General features: G+C 42.7%; 2 protein-coding genes across 3 annotated transcripts in view; one reads left to right on the top strand and one right to left on the bottom strand.

Moving 5' to 3' along the window:
* The window catches only part of LOC106810515 (N-terminal kinase-like protein), a gene marked incomplete in the record, with an annotated part of 17,421 nt that extends 9,354 nt beyond the window's left edge, over positions 1 to 8,067 (bottom strand). Inside the window, 5 exon segments of the mRNA XM_014813894.1 lie at positions 1,226 to 1,352; positions 1,499 to 1,621; positions 1,761 to 1,841; positions 3,173 to 3,232; positions 7,907 to 8,067. Coding sequence (XP_014669380.1) covers positions 1,226 to 1,352; positions 1,499 to 1,621; positions 1,761 to 1,841; positions 3,173 to 3,232; positions 7,907 to 8,017 — 502 coding nt within the window.
* Positions 8,068 to 8,124: 57 nt separating this feature from the next.
* LOC106810514 (claspin-like) overlaps positions 8,125 to 13,583 on the top strand; it is a 90,487-nt gene continuing 85,028 nt past the window's right edge. For both annotated transcript variants that reach the window (XR_001394029.1, XM_014813893.1), the window contains exon 1: positions 8,125 to 8,303. The gene's annotated coding sequence lies outside the window, so the exon portion shown is untranslated. The remainder of the gene's footprint in view (positions 8,304 to 13,583) is intronic.

The following is a 13,583-nucleotide window of genomic DNA, read 5'->3' as shown; positions in this document are numbered from 1 at the left end:
TCCAATTCATATTTTTTTTTTAAAATTTTTTATATATTTTTTTTTACTTTAAAGAAAATTGACAATAAAATGTTTAGGGTCGCTGGGAATAAATAGGGTCGGTCAGGAAACGGTAACCACACCTATATTTTGTTTTAGCCTAAGGGACCTGCATGACTATATATACCTGGAACTCTAGGAATAGAGAAGAATGATCATATAACATATTATACGAGTTAAAAATAACAGTGTCTGTGTAGAGGCATTCACCCACCATTTGCACAATCCCATCATGTGGCCCCTGGTATCATTCCTCTCCGGAGGGTCATATTTCTCGAGTACAGGCAGAACTTTCAATGGCGGGATCACACCCTTTTCTATAAAAAAAAAAATTTCAGTCATACAAACAAGAATAAATAGCATATTACTAAAAAGCTGTTGTGTATAGGCTGTACTGTCAAAGTTGCTCAATCGCTCTGCTAATATGACACACTAGTATGTTTCACTATACTTAATTCAATACCACAAACAATATTTTAGAACATTTTACTTAAATGCATAATTTGGAAAATATGACAGATTTTTGCACAACACCAGCATGTTAGCATGATTGGAAGATATTCTCTAATGATGTATCAGAATTACTCTGTATATAAGAACTTTATAGAGGAAAGGTCAAGCACTAAACTTTATCTAGAACAATACTTTAGCTATCACTCACTCATAGAAATAATATAGATAACCATATATAACCATACAGATACCAATATAGTTATCTTTATTATTTCTATGGTTTCAAGTGACAAAAGTTACAATTTTACATATCTTGCAGTTCAAGTCCCTAAGTGTCACAGCTAACCAATAAATACTGTCCGACTGATTAGTCAGTAAATGAAATCAGTCTTGCTTGACAATACGTAAATTGAGACAGAACACCGATTTGTTACTGATCACCGATTTGTTACTGAACAAAGATTTCATTGTAACCCTCGTCTTCGGCCAAACACATATGCAACGATTTTTGCCTTTATCGCCAAATAAAATCTAGCAGACTTGATGGGAGATATTTGTATCAGCAACCAAAGAATTTCAGTCATCATCTAAAGTGCGTGTGGGGAGATTTCTGATGCCAGATTAAACATCAGTTTGTTAGGAGAAAAAAGCTATCCTGTCAGATGGATTTGGATTGACTGCATGAGGATCGCTGGTCTATCATATATGATCACTACATATGGCTGAAATTCACCTGTGGCCGAGTACATGTAGTCGAGGCCACCTAGTTTCCAGACACCAGCCTGATCGACGAAGACCGAGGACATGCATATATTGTTATGCACTAGCGAGGCGTCATTATTAAGAAATCCCAGAGCTTTCTGAAATGCACCACAGTTGAATTAACGTGCATGCTAATGATAGATCCCTTTCCTATCAAACATTATTTTAAATTTCTTAAAACTGGATTGCACACAAAACACCATGAGCATTTCTGGCGCTAAAATGTTGTTGCTAATGTATTTACAATAACTTGATGTAGACCCCAGGAGATACTCAGGTCAAGCTGCTGCTGAATGTGCTCTGTACTTTCAAGGTAATGCACCAATGGAACAACATATTCCGTAACAATGTAGATAACTTTGTCTGTCTGGAAAAAATAGTACACACAAATTATTAACTTATTATTCAATATGTTTATTGGGATAAAGAGTGAATAGGAACATAATTACATTTGATAAATTCTCTGTTACATAAAATTCTAATATTAAAAACATTTACTATTTTACCTCAACACCATCGATGTATGTGAGGAAGTTTGGATGCCTCAGAGTCTTTATTCGCTTGAATGCTGCTTTGGCTAGTTGTGTCTATAAAAGAAAATGACACAAACTCAAATATCAGTCTAACCATGAGGAAATTTAAGCAGGGCTGCCAACTCTCACGCATTGACCGTGAGACTCACGCATTTTGACCAAATCTCACGCTCTCACGCTGGTCTTACAATATCTCACGCACAGCAAAAAAATGCTGAGATATCTCACGCATGAATATCTTTTCATGAATAAAACGCTGAAATATCTCATGCACAGCAAAAAAAATCTTACAATATCTGAAAACAGTCACTTTAGTATGCACCAAATTGCACAAATTGAAGTTATAAAATGCAAAAGCTCCCTACCGTGGAAGGGGGGAAACCCCCTTCCCACTCCCTCCCCCCCCCCTCTGTCTCTTCGCTCCCTCGCATCTCACTCTCACCTATCACCCAATGTTGGCAGCCCTGATTTAAGTACCTATGCATAAATGCTCACATATTCTTTTGATGCTGCCTACACAGTATTGTCACCACTTCAACTATCAACACGCATGTTTCATATTTAGCACACTCACCATTGAAAAAATTATGGTGTTTTGCATACTTATTTCAGTTTCTAAGTCAGTCTAAACACAAATGTTCATACTTTATTGTACTCAAAAATAAGAATCACTTTGAGAACAATGCAAGAATATAAACTGCATCAAACAAGACAGCGTACACCTCATTTTTTGGCCAATTAGGAATCCTTATTTTGAGCACAAGTTGAGGGTTAGCTCAAAATTAATTAAAAATCTCTATACAGTATATTTATATATAAATATATATATAAATTTTAATGTACTATACATTGTTCTAACATGTGTGGAGATAGTTCAATAGTTTTTAGAAAATCCTCCAAGATATAAGTAGTGTGTCATATACAGGTACAGTCCGACCTCCTTTATCCGGCCATCCGTTATCCCGAAATCTCTATTAACCGGCCACGATCTCGCAGTGTATGTTCTCTGTTTTTCATTCATTTCCACCTAAAAATCTCGCTCAAAACTCACGCGATGTACCAACCGTACATGTGTTTGCGTGTGTGTACGCGCGCGCGTGTGTGTGTGTGTGTTGTCCGCCCGTGTCCGCTATGCCTCCAGTAAAATTTCTGTTTTATTTCAGTTCATTTCCATTTCATATAAACCATAAAACACGACAGTTTGTTACAAATAATCAGAGCAACGAGTAAATTATACATTATCACATGCATAAACCCTACTGAATTGCATAGAAATGCCGTGTTTGAGCATAACTCTCATATCCGGCCAAATCCCATATCCGGATGGGTGCCGGTCCCGACGTGGCCGGATAAAGGAGGTCGGACTGTACTTAAAATATATTTACCTGTCCTTCAGAACCATTTTTCAAATCATAGGCAAATACTGATACAAGATCACCTGTACCCTGAAAGTATAATAAGGATATATTTCATTATTATTTCAATAGTTATTAATGATTAATAATAATAATATTCATTATCGTTTCATTACATGTAAAACCAGGGGTAAATATTACTGGGGGACCGTGACTGTGGCATGCCTGTAAGTGTAACATGCCTATGACTAGGCACATGCCATCTGTCTCATGAGGAATGGGACAATTCCACATTTACCAGCTTTAGTCTCCCTATGATTTATTATGTACCACTCAGAAACGTAAACTTAAATGTTACATTAAACACTCAATCAGCCTCAACATTAATTGCTCAAACATAATCACAATACAAAGAGATAGACAGATAGACTTGGATGTAAAAGGTCTGTGAGAAATCCTGTAATTTGGATATACTATGGCATATATATACCAAATAACCAACGAATAACAGTGACACCTACTGAAAAGTAATCACAGAAATGTTTTTCAATATATCACATTCAGTGAGATTTTACTATGTTTACGTTTTACTAGTATGTCAGTCTGACATACTGTTCTCGCCCACTTAACTGGTCCAAACCTTCGCTCATCATACATTGTGTTAGACCAACTGACAAAGCACTATTTATGCTAGGTGGCATCACTGCTCAGTGGGCAACATTGAGCAATTTAAAGCATAATTGGCAAATGTGCACGATTACAGACTGAGGGCTAATCACAAACGTGCAATTATATTTATACCTAAATGCTATTTAACTGAACGATATTCATTTTAGGACAAATTTATCCATATTATAACTGAAACTATATATGTCCTTTATAAGATATTGCAATCCTTCTGCTCTTAAATTAATAAATAAGAAACACCCTCGGTCTGTAGCCTGCAGCCAAAACGTTGCTTTGCGCAACCTTTTCAGTGGGTTTGCTGCCAGTGGCACCACCATCGTTGTAAGCAACGGTATAGCCGTCAGTTTTAAAAAATTTAAAAAAAATATTTCTAATAAATATTGAACCATAAAACTTTTTAGAAGCATAATTTCAACCTACCTTAGCTGAAAATATCTGAAGAACCTACAGAAATGTATCCCTTTGAGAGTTTATCTAGGGTGTGACAAAACATGAGACCTTCACTAACTTCATGACAATTCATACCCAAATTTATACAAAATCACTAGTAAAAATCAATACCCCTTGATGTTTGCATGGGGCTGGCAATCGCTGACGATTGTTTTCTCTATGTTGCAATTTCTTATAAGCCATTCCCATTTTTCTTTTCATATATCTATTATTATCCTGTATATTGGAATTATCTTCCTTCAGCTCTTTATCATTTTTTATTCATTTTTTAATCAAATCATTTGCACAGTAAGTTTTACATCATAAGGTTCAAATGTTCCTCTGCAGCACACAATGTAATAAATTATTGTAATTTAAAATTAAATAATTCTCTTCACATTTTGTATTCTCTATCGACTAGTCATTTCACGTAAATGTCATGTAAATGCACTGCAACTTAAGTCTCACCACATACATGCAACCGTGCACAAAATCAAAGGAAGTTAGAGCAGGACAAAAACGTTGTAATCGCCAAATTCGTACAATGCTTATTCGTTTCATAAAATTATAGCACAAACACACAAACAATCCCTTCCATTATTGGTATCTATAAGTAATCGAATAACCACTTGTTCGAATTATCACTCTTAATTGCCATTTAAACAAATTAATTAACCCAGAGAAATCTAGTAAATTTCCTACAGAAAATAGCTGCCTACCTGCACTGCGCAGTTGCGTACATGCAGTGAGAATTACACTGCAGAGTATAATAGTAGGCTACTATTACACATGCGTCTAACCAGAGGAATTGCTACGACCTGTGATTGGAGGATAAAAATAGAATTCGTGACGTTTCGTTTTCCTTTTGCATACCCCGTCGCATACACTATTATGCAATGACCGGTAGGAAAGTGTACTAACTATCATATGGCGCGAACAATTCGAGTTACATTCATTTCTATAAATTCTAGCTATTATAGACACATGTCTTAACCTTAATCTTTGCGAATTTTGAGTCTATTGAAGCGAGATTAGTCTAAGTAATTAGCAAATATGCATGCGCGGTATCGCTCATAGGCTAATATATGCGCGGCTATGGCCGGTAGGCACCCGGTAGGCAATTGTACTAGCTATCATATGGCACGAACGATTTGAGTTACATATTGCTATAAATTCTAGCTATTATAGACACATGTCTTAGCTATGATCCCTGTGAGTCTTGAGTTTATTGAAGGGCAATTAAGCCAAAAAAAATAAAATATATATCAAAAATCAAAAAATATGAATTGGAATGTTCCTGCTTCAAAAGGCACAACGCAACTCCTTCGTACATGGTTCTTAAATAAAATTTTTCAAGAAAATAAAATGTTTGTAATTTTTCGCGCTACCTACCTACCATATTTTGTTTTCGGCACTGTAACGGTAAACCCACACATATTATTTTGGTTTTGGCCTTAGGCTTAGATTAATTAGCAAATATGTACGAGTGCGTGATCGCTCATACTCGAAGTCGATAGGCTAAAATGCCAAATGCAAAACGAAAACGTCGATGAACTTCTATTTTTATCCCCTCAATCACGAAGTCGGAGCCAATTCCTGTGCTGAGACGCGCCATGTCTAATTTAGCAGTCATGACATGATTTATGGGTGAAATTACTATGCCGTGCTACTGTGACCGGTTCCGGATGAGGAGCCCGTAGCATCTCACACACGTGATCTTGCGACACGTACACACATGATTGCGCAATCGCGGACCTTTGCTGATGTGCCGAGTGGTGTGGTGTGTGTGTGAGAGAGAGAGAGAGAGAGAGGCTGTGTGGGCGTGTGCGCGTGCGCGTGCCTGCGGTGCGAGAGCGAGAGAGAGAGAGAGAGAGAGATGCGAGAGAGAGAGAGAGAGAGAGAGAGAGAGAGAGAGAGAGAGAGGAGAGAGAGAAGGAGAGAGGAGAGAGAGAGAGAGAGAGAGAGAGAGAGAACGCAGAGAGAGAGAGAGATGAGAGAGCAGAGAGAGAGGAGAGAGAGAGAGAGAGAGAGAGAGACGAGACGAAGAGAGAGGACGAGAGAGAGAGAAGAGAGAGAGACTGAGCGAGAGAGAGAGAAGAGAGAGAGAGGCAGAGCAGAGAGAGAGAGAGAGCAGAGGGAGAGAGAGAGAACGTAAGAGAAGAGAGGCAAGAGATATGGTACGCGATGAAACTGATAAGTCGGCCAGCAGTGCATATCCTTTTACGGCCGTAACGCGCCATTAGGAGCGCTTCCAACTTTAATGTTCATTAATGTCGTGATATTAGGTAGTATCAAGCGGCGAGGTCTCACACTAACCCTAACCTAACCTAACCTTTCTTAACCATTAACATATATTGTATATTTTCGGCAATCCGCAGACCGCGTACGGGTGGCGGCGGCCAATCATGCGTGTACGCGGACGTCGTGTGATCACTCGTGAGTGGATGTGCCGCGATGCGTAGCCTGGAGGCCTAGGCGACGCGTTCCGAACGCGCGAGCACTGCCAATTACTATTCAATAGAAAATACATAAACGTGTAAGAAAAGTTGCGTTTTATTTACAATCAATTTTACTTATTGCAATGCACTGTTCAGTGTCCCTGTGACTGTATGACAGTGTGTCATCGTGTGATGAGGTGACAGAGTGACCCCAGTGTGAAGTGCCGTGTGGAATGCACATCATTGCCATTGGTGATTGGATGATGTGATCCAACAACTAAACGGCGACCACGGCTCCTCGACTGCCTTACAGGTGTAGACTACCTCTGCGCCAATGTATCGTGTTAAGGAGAAGGGAACTTGTGGCTAGGATGGCAAACTAGATACAATAATGTAACCCAAACCAGGGAGGATAGCGGTTACAAAGCGTTCCGTATGCGTTTTATGCGGAGGAAACGCGCTGAGCTGAATTCAACTCAGGGCGGTTTGCTGGTGCGCTTTTCAAATAGAGCCTAAGAACTTTCCAAAACTGGGTTTATGTCATAAAACGGGAGGATACGACACCCGAATTTCTCGCGCTAGTCCGGGAATTACTCGTGCCTATCGCAATACTCTGTATTCAAAGCTAATATACCTGTTACAAAAATTCGAAGTGACGAGCGCGGACGATATTCGGAGACGCATTTCTGTTGACCTGTGACATACGCATTCCCAATAGCGGCATAGCGATCGGCAAACGCAGCGCCTCCGATTGGTCGGTGAATCCGCTCTTCCATACCCGAAGTACATCAGCAGGTCAACAGAAATGGCGCTCAGTATATTCGCGCTCGTCACTTTCGAATTTTTGTAACAGGCTTATATAGTTTAATACAGAGTAGGCCTATTGCAGATACATACCCTAGTAGCAGTAAGTTCCAGCGATAGCGGCGAAGGTTCGTTATATACATCCGAATTTAATTTACCTAGACTCTAGTTTGGAACGGAGAAGTTCTTAGAGCCAAAGTCGGACACCGCAACCCCTGAGTGATTGCAGCTCACGGTACCGTTCGTCCGCACAAACGGAACGGACCCCGCTTCATAGTAACCTATCCTAACCTTGGTTTGGGTTACATTATTGTAGGCCCCTATCTAGGAATGAGTACCGGTACGGCGGTAGGATGGCATTGGCACCTGCAGGCTGCACCTGTCTAGTCACTAACGACAATCATACCTTCTTTTTGCCTTCGTATAAAGTCCATATTGAGCTATCTTCGAGTCCCTTTATCTTCTCTCCGAAATCATAATTGATATCTTTAGTCGAATCTCTCGAGAAGAACCACATTTCATAAGTTAGGAAAACTGTAACCAAAACATGCGTGATGTGTACTGTTGTTGATTGCTCAATTGTCTTTTTAGCAGCGCCACTATATAGCTTCACCGCGGAGTCGCGACGTACTGGCGGGAATTTTGTTGTTTATAATTTTACTACTTTGAGTGTGACAGGTTTATTGTTATCTTGTGAAGCTACCTTTGTAAAGCTTTATTTATTTGTAAACAATCTTAAACTGAAGCTGAAAGTGGCGCAGTAATGATTGGGTGTCACGGAAGTGCAAGTGCCAGTGGCAGTGGTAAGAAGCGAGGAAAACCTGGGCTTTGTAGTTTGTACACTGACAGTGACAGTGTGACTGAGCCTGGTAGGGCCTACTGTCACTGTGTACACAGATAATAAATCTCTCACAATCTAGGATTCTAGCTGTCACTGCCTCTCTCCCAGACTCTCTCTCTCCCTATCTCTCTCCCTCTCTCTCTCTCTCTCTCTCTCTCTAGTCTCTATCCCTCCCTCCCCTCTGCTCCTCCCTCTCTCTCTCCACCCTGCCTCTCTTTTTCCTCTCCGACTAGCTAACGCTGAGCTTAAGACCGAATAAATTCTCTCCCCGTATAACCTTTTTTATATTTTTTGCGTGAGGGTATCTTGGACAGCAACGGGTTCCTTGAAATTTTGTGAGATCGCATGCACCAATGCATGCGCCTGCCTATTGCAGGCCGTCCCGCTATTGTCACGATAAAAAAACTACACGTTCCCTTTCTGTAGCATGGCTTACCTTGCTACTTATATGTTACACATTCACTTTCAATTCGTTATTCACGTTCTTAAAAGATTGGTTTTCAGAAACCCCCCTTTATTAATTTGAGTGAAAATTACGTTTTGCCATTTACAAACAATCGGACCCAATTTCAGAGCGAGTCTTATCAGAGCCTTCCTGCCAGCTGCCACCACGGAGGCGCCCACAGCAATTCCAGCCAGAAAATTTTGCCAAAAGCAAATTGTGCCCATATACAAATGAAGTAATTTTGCAATAGGCATATTGGATAAATTTGTTATAGCATTTTTTTTTCAGACAATCACAGTGCAATTTACATACGCAGTGCATGGCTTGGCGTTGTTATCTCGTGTCTGCCTGTGACAGGCCACAGGCTAGCCTTAAGCCGTAGGACACACTAGCCGATTCTGCACGCTGCCCCGGCAGCGTTTAACAGCGTGCGAGCTTTGGCACATCGTTCCCGAGCCGCCAAATGGCGTCGATGAAATAATATCGGGGCCGGGCCGAGAGTGAAAGCCTGAAAGCTGACTCGCCCCATGTTGCGAGTAAAAATAATCCGTCTTAGACTGTTAATCAAATCGTTGGTTCCGTTACGTTATATATCCAAACATTGATGAAATACACAGTTCTAGCGATTGTGAAGGGCGGCTATTCTGACCCTCGCCACAGGACATGAGCCGTCACTTTATATTATCAAAGGTCGCCGAAGAAAGCAGCCAGCGAGAAGCGTGCAGCGCCAAGCACAGCGTGGCTGTGTATAGCGTGCCTGGGGCGCATATTGATTGATGGTAGCGGGGGGGGGGGGGGAGTGCAGGAAGTTGTTTTAAAAGTCACGTTGGGCCGTGGTTCGTGAACAATCAATAAAAACTCGGCGTAACGTTGGCATTTCATTGAACGCGGCAAGCAGCCGAGAATCAAAAGTAAATTGTAACAATGTATGTTTCCGTTTACAGGATACACAAGAATGATCTCGCATGGGCTGCACGCACAACTGGCGAATTCATAAAAAAATCATGGCGTGCAAATGGCTGAAAATACATCGCGAATTGGGCGATGGAGAACCGCGGAACAAATTATTCCCCTGCCCACAGATATAAGCGAGAAACCAGGGGCTATTGTATAGACTAGGCTCTGGAGTGGTCTGATTGTTTTGTAGAATGCTGCACGTACATTTTTACCTAATTGTTAAATGAAGTGGGGTTTCCTGAAAAACAATCATTTACAGAAGTGAATAGCGATTGAAGTGAATGTGTACACACAGCTATCAGTACAAGGTAAAGCCATGTAGAAGGAAACGGTAGGTTTTTGTTCGTGCCAATTAGCCGATCGTCACGAAATTTCAATGAACGCCTGTCTGTCTTCTCCATATAACCCTGCACCAAAATATAAAAAAGGTTATATGGTAGCAGAATTATTCAGTATCTATTAGCTGAGTAGCCTCTCCCGTCACTTTAATATTTGTATATGATACTCGTAACTAGTATCTTTAATTTAAGACTCACACAGATCAAAAAACCCCTTAACTGGCCAATCGCATAACAGAACCTATACCCTAGACTAGTAGTACTAGTACGCTGCTGATCAGGGTCTCATGTCCCGTACCAGGGTACGCTGCCGGAACGTACCGCTGCAATGGGTACGGTTGGTATATGCCGGAACGTACCCTGGTAACTCTGATAGGTGAACTCACTAAAGCCGGACCCGTACCTGCGCTTACTGCCCTACGGTAGACGCTGACTGCTCGCCTGTTTCCGGGCCCACGTACTGATGTCCGCAAAATTTGAAAATATACACTAAGGCCTGTAGAAAATCTTTATAAAGTTGGAATTGGAGTATGAAACTGTGAAACCAAGAAGAAGAAAAAATTTCAAACCTATAGTACATGCATGCGGCAGCAATCCTTTTGCAAATATCGGCGATGATCGGGAATGCTGTTTTCCCTAGAATTCCTAATCGTTTACGGACATTTCACGCGCAATGGTGTTCGCGAATATTTTTGAAAAGAATCGCTCCAGGAGTGTTTTGGTGGACAGGAAATTTGTATGATTATTTAATGGGGTCTGGAAAGTATGAGACCTCGCTGACACTTGTAGAAAGGGTCTGGAGGTGAAACGTAACAGGGTGAAGGCGGTTACAAGAGATATTTTGCGGGAACGGACCGGATAACGAAGGAACGGGAGCATAAAGCGGCGCCGTTGTCCTGCCGACCAAGCGTCAATGTATCGACCTCATCGCTGGCAAGTCAGGGCAGGTTTGGAAGTAAGACGAGGTACGGTCCGCGGCATATATAGATAGTTACCGAGGGTACGTTCCTGGACTTCTTTGGTATTAGGCCGGGACCGTACCGGGTACGTTTCGGCAGTACCCTGGGGGACATAGACACTGATCAGCAGTAGTAGTAAGTACTAGCCCTATACGATCCACCATTACAGTAATGTTGAGTGATGATCGAAGCCTCTAAGACTAGTGGGCTGTAGCCCCTCGCCTAATTAGGCCCTCTATTACATGTACTGTTGGAGTGTGAACTGTGTTATGTCTATAGAATAACACTGCTCTGTTGCCTCCAATTTATACACAACCTCACAATTGTCATCTGAGCGCCTATACATCGCATCACATCACGCTAGTGAGTAAGTGTGTACATGGTTTTCGCAGATGATGTCATATAGGGGTTGTTTCCTCGCTTTAGGTTTTGCCACTGCAGAATTATGACACGTGTATTTGATTCTGAGGCAGTCTTATACGATGACGACTCAGAAGTCGCAGATGTGTCACAGCGCCGGCGGCGCGCAACGTTCGGAGGTGACAATGAATGCAGTGGCCTCACTGGGCTAAATGAGGATGGATGCAGGTTAGTAACTACTATCTAATTTAGTCAGTCGCCATCGAGTAGAAATACTGGATGGAAGCCTGGACGATGCCCGCCTGCCCGCACCCAGGCCCGGCGCGTCCAATAGGAATGGTAAATCGTACTTCTCCTCACGTGTTAGCCGTAAGTACTATAGCGTGCACTACTGGCGCGCCCCGCGCCTACGTATTCCCATACCGGTGCCTGGAGTTATCGATATTAAAATAGGTGGATCGTAGTACACTGCCATGACTGAGTTATGGTTGCACCGTCGGTCGCGTGTGACTCACTGCAAAGGGTACGCCAGTAGATCTGTAGTCAGATACACGCATGCGGTGCTACTCGGCAGTGCGCGCCGCTTTTCAGTCCGTGCTCCGGCAGACGAAGGCGTGCCCCCGCCGTACAGCGAGCGGAGCTTGGGCACCGCAGCCGTAATCCGCATGATATACGGGGGACCGTGCTCCGGCGCAGCCGCGCGTGTGGGTTTGGGTTGGAGGCCATAGGCACTGCGTGACGGTCGGGCAGCGGGCGGCGTGTCCGAGGGTCTGGGAGGCGCCGGCGCTACGTTGGGAGTTGGCTGCGCGTAGCCGGTGCCCAACGCGACGTTGACCGAACTGAATGAACGGTGTTCTGGCATAAATAGAAACGTTTGTAATTGCCAGCGCCGCACCGCCGCCTGCCCAGGGAGTCGAGGCCAGAGAACGGACGAGTTCTCGGTTGCGCCCGACGGCGGCTCTCGCCGCGTGCGAACGTCTTGAAAGAAGCTTATGTCTACTGAAATCAAGCCAACCTATATATGTACGGCCAGCTGAAGCCAACACAGATTCTAATATCGTCGTCTCAAGCACCTAACAACAGCGCCGCAGGCGCCGCGCCCGGAGTCCCGTACGGGAGGAGGAGGAGAACGAGGAGAGATATAGATTGTGTGCGCAGTGCGGCTACGATGATTCAGTAGAGCCATAATTGGTTGTAAGATATCGGCAGGAGACCCTGACACACTTCTCTCTGCACTCTCGCAACGCTTTCAATATCAACGTTTTATGTTAGTGCAGAAACACGTTCATTTCATCTCCGTCCACTTAGACTAAGGCAATATAGGCCTAACTCAAGCATGTATCCATTATTCAAAACAGTGTGCGACAATACTATATACTGCATTATTACGATTGGTTTTTAGGGGCATTTGCAGCACTATGAAGACGATCACTAAGCAGACATTTATTGCTACATATTATCTACTTTGCAGTATAAGAACCTAGACTATCACTAGTCATGGCAGGTTACTACCGCATCCACTATTCGTCAATAGTCGCATAACAGCGGAGTAATAGTCACGCGAGTAGTAGTACTGAGTACTGTCTACTGAAGTGAGCGAGAAGGTTCACAATTTGATCATTCTTACTTGAGTTTAGGCATGGGTCAGGCTTGCATAGTAGTTTAGGCTCACGGACTGATATAGACTGAGCTACCGTTGTCCACCGTAACCTGGATCGGCAGTCCATAGCCACGCTGGCGCACCTGGCATTCATTTGTCCACTGAAAGTTCGTAGAAGGCATCTGACTTCCTATCGTCATCTACTAAATCCGTGCAGAGGATCACAAGCATACCTCGCTGTTCATAATTCTGAGTGCCCAAACCTAAAGGAGGAAAGCAACTATATGACATCATCTGGAAAACCAATGTACACACTCCTCAACCTGAGTGAGTGTGATCGATGTATAGGCTCAGCATTATACTGTGAGTTGTGTATAAATCTTAGGATAACAGAGCACGTGTATATTCTATAGACATAGCACAGTTCACATCAACAGTACATGTAATAGAGCGGCCTAATTAGCTAGGGCCTACAGCACTAGTGCCTAGAGGCTTCGGTATCTTATCACTCAACATATCGGTAATGGTGGATTCGACTAGGTGCTATTACTACTACTACTGCCTGATAGCTGTCTAGGTGTCC

The sequence above is a fragment of the Priapulus caudatus genome, unplaced genomic scaffold (assembly GCF_000485595.1).
Source record: "Priapulus caudatus unplaced genomic scaffold, Priapulus_caudatus-5.0.1 Scaffold448, whole genome shotgun sequence".
NCBI lineage: Eukaryota > Metazoa > Priapulida > Priapulimorpha > Priapulimorphida > Priapulidae > Priapulus > Priapulus caudatus.
This window is presented reverse-complemented; position numbering and strand designations above follow the sequence as displayed.